Source organism: Echinococcus granulosus, assembly GCF_000524195.1.
Source record: "Echinococcus granulosus chromosome Unknown EG_S00311, whole genome shotgun sequence".
Classification (NCBI taxonomy): Eukaryota; Metazoa; Platyhelminthes; class Cestoda; order Cyclophyllidea; family Taeniidae; genus Echinococcus; species Echinococcus granulosus.
Genome location: NW_020170691.1, coordinates 4,333 through 6,655, shown reverse-complemented (window position 1 = coordinate 6,655; position 2,323 = coordinate 4,333). Strand labels below are relative to the sequence as shown.

Sequence of the window (2,323 nt, the reverse complement as noted above, 5' to 3'; positions counted from 1 at the left end):
TATAACATATGCCTAAGAGTTTTAAAGTCTCTTTCACTTTGTTTGTTTTGCTCTAGGGCGTTCAAGTCTACGTTAAAGAATTGGGTTTATCTCATATTCTACTGCGTTCAAAGTTAATTGAGTACCTTACAGTACTGCGAGAAATTCAACACGAGAATATCAACGTTTTTATGGGGTGCTGTGTGACGCCGGACTCCTTCAGTCTTGTTTATGAGTACTGCCATCGGGGATGCCTTCAGGTGAAAACACACGACTTCCTCAATTTATTTTGCAAAAATGACCAATTAAATCGTCGATTTCATTCGCGATTAGTCTCAGACTTGCATGACTTTGATAATCTCAACGATTTAGCAATGAGTTTGTGTAAGCTGTAGCACGAAGTGTAAGGTCCTTGACCTGGTGGTGATAGGTATTTAGGGCAGTTAGTCAATCCAGGAACGGCAGAATGTCAAGCGCCTCCGCACAATTAAATAAGAACATCTCTACTGTCCTTTAGGATCTTCATAAACAATCTTTTCCGCAATGATGTGCATAAGTGTTGTGTGTTTCTTTGATGTAAAATACTGGCCCATTCACCTCGCTTTCTATTCTGTTCCATATATGGTCATGTGTTTGTCCAAAACTGATTCAAATGATGGTGACACCCATCAATAGGAGAAATGCTATAAGAGAAATAGGCGAGAGGAGGATGTACACGAGGCAGTGCCTCATTTACTTAGTCTCATCCCTACTCCTCCAGTACACATCTTCCCACAGATCAGCAATTCGATATGCGGTGTAAGGTGATAATGCCCTGGTTTGTCGCTCAATAATGACAATGGGGATTTGATTCCAACCAATGATTGTCCCAGCACTTTCTCAAGAATTTTGCTTTATACTTTACTGAATAGATAGATCTTGCCACAATTCTTTCTAATTATTACAAATGACTACGGAATGTTTACTTCATCATCGAGAACGCAAAATATCACCGAAGGCGATGCATCTTCGCATTTGCTGTTGAGAGACCGAAGCACACACCTTTTCCAAATGATGTACATCAAACCTGGCGAGAGCTGCACTTCTGTGGATTTTATAACACAATTGTGTTTTCACTAAAACCAAAAGAGTTTCATTCACACTTTTTATCAATGTTCAACAAACCCTTCATGCAATTATATTTGACGCACCTTCATCTATGCTGTATGCTGAATGTCGAAGTTGCTTTTCTCCTCATTTCGGCAAAAAGAATTCTTCGATAAGATTGCTTAAACCCACCCTATTGAAGCAAAAGCTTCTCATTAACTTACTCGTTACCGCGCTTCCTTGTATAGGACCTTATCAGCAACAAAAGCTTCACATTTGACTGGGATTTCAAGCTTTCCCTCATGACCGACTTTGTTCGGGTGAGTGCATATTATCCACTGTCGCTTAAAAAATACATCTCATTTCTGATTTGTACAATTGCCTTCAATCGGGTGTTACAAGGGGATGGAATACCTCCACAGCACAAGCCTTAAGGCCCATGGGAGGCTAAAATCAACCAATTGCGTTGTCACTTGCCGATGGGTCTTAAAGATCACCGACTTTGGCATTCCCAAAATCTATAACTTAACAGGCAGCTGTCCCTCAATCAAAACTGAAGGTTAGTTGCAGTCAGCACCTACTGTAATTGCTTTTAATCTCCAGAGAAATTATGGACCTCTCCTGAACTGCTGCGCGATGAGACAGCGGCTTTGTTTGGAACCAAGTCGGGAGATGTCTATGCATTCGCCATAATAATGCATGAAGTCTTCTACCAGACAAAGCCATATGGACTAGAAGATATTGCAGTGGAAGAAATTCTTAAACGGGTCAGGAGTAGAGAAAAGCCTCCTTTTCGTCCACAGGTAATTACTTTTTGCCATCACTAAATGCCGCCAAATTGATCTTGTTGTCATGTGCAGGTAGGGCAAACTGAGCTAATCAGAGCCTTTACATGAAGCAGCCCTATATTTCTAGTAATTCAGCAGTATGCATGTCAGGTTTAAGAATATTCTCAAGTAAAGTCTGCATGCAGTCTCTGTCGAGTTGAATATAAAGGCTAGGATGTTTTTGAAAAAAATGATAAAAATACATCGCATTTGGCATTTGAATCGTCAATGCGGTGTGCAATTATCGAAGAAACTGAAAATCGAGTGACCTAGATGACGTAAATGGAGCACCACTACCTGTCTACACTACACCACCTTTACACCACTAACATGAAAGCTTATTTTAGAAAGCATAAAAGACTTGTATAATTCTGTGTTGAAATATGCCTCTTTTTACAACAGAGTACCCAGTTTCATCTGTTGTCTTTCCA

At 40.2% G+C, this 2,323-nt stretch overlaps 1 protein-coding gene across 1 annotated transcript; it reads left to right on the top strand. All coding sequences in view use genetic code 11, as the record gives it.

Moving 5' to 3' along the window:
- Positions 1–170: 170 nt before the first annotated feature.
- On the top strand, positions 171–1,961 carry EGR_10956 (Atrial natriuretic peptide receptor; the record flags this gene model as incomplete). The annotated part of the gene is made up of 5 exons (XM_024500205.1): positions 171–239; positions 1,314–1,385; positions 1,558–1,624; positions 1,669–1,868; positions 1,926–1,961. The coding sequence occupies 5 exons, from the start codon at positions 171–173 to the stop codon at positions 1,959–1,961; spliced, it is 444 nt and encodes a 147-aa protein (XP_024345380.1).
- Between the last annotated feature and the right edge of the window lie 362 nt (positions 1,962–2,323).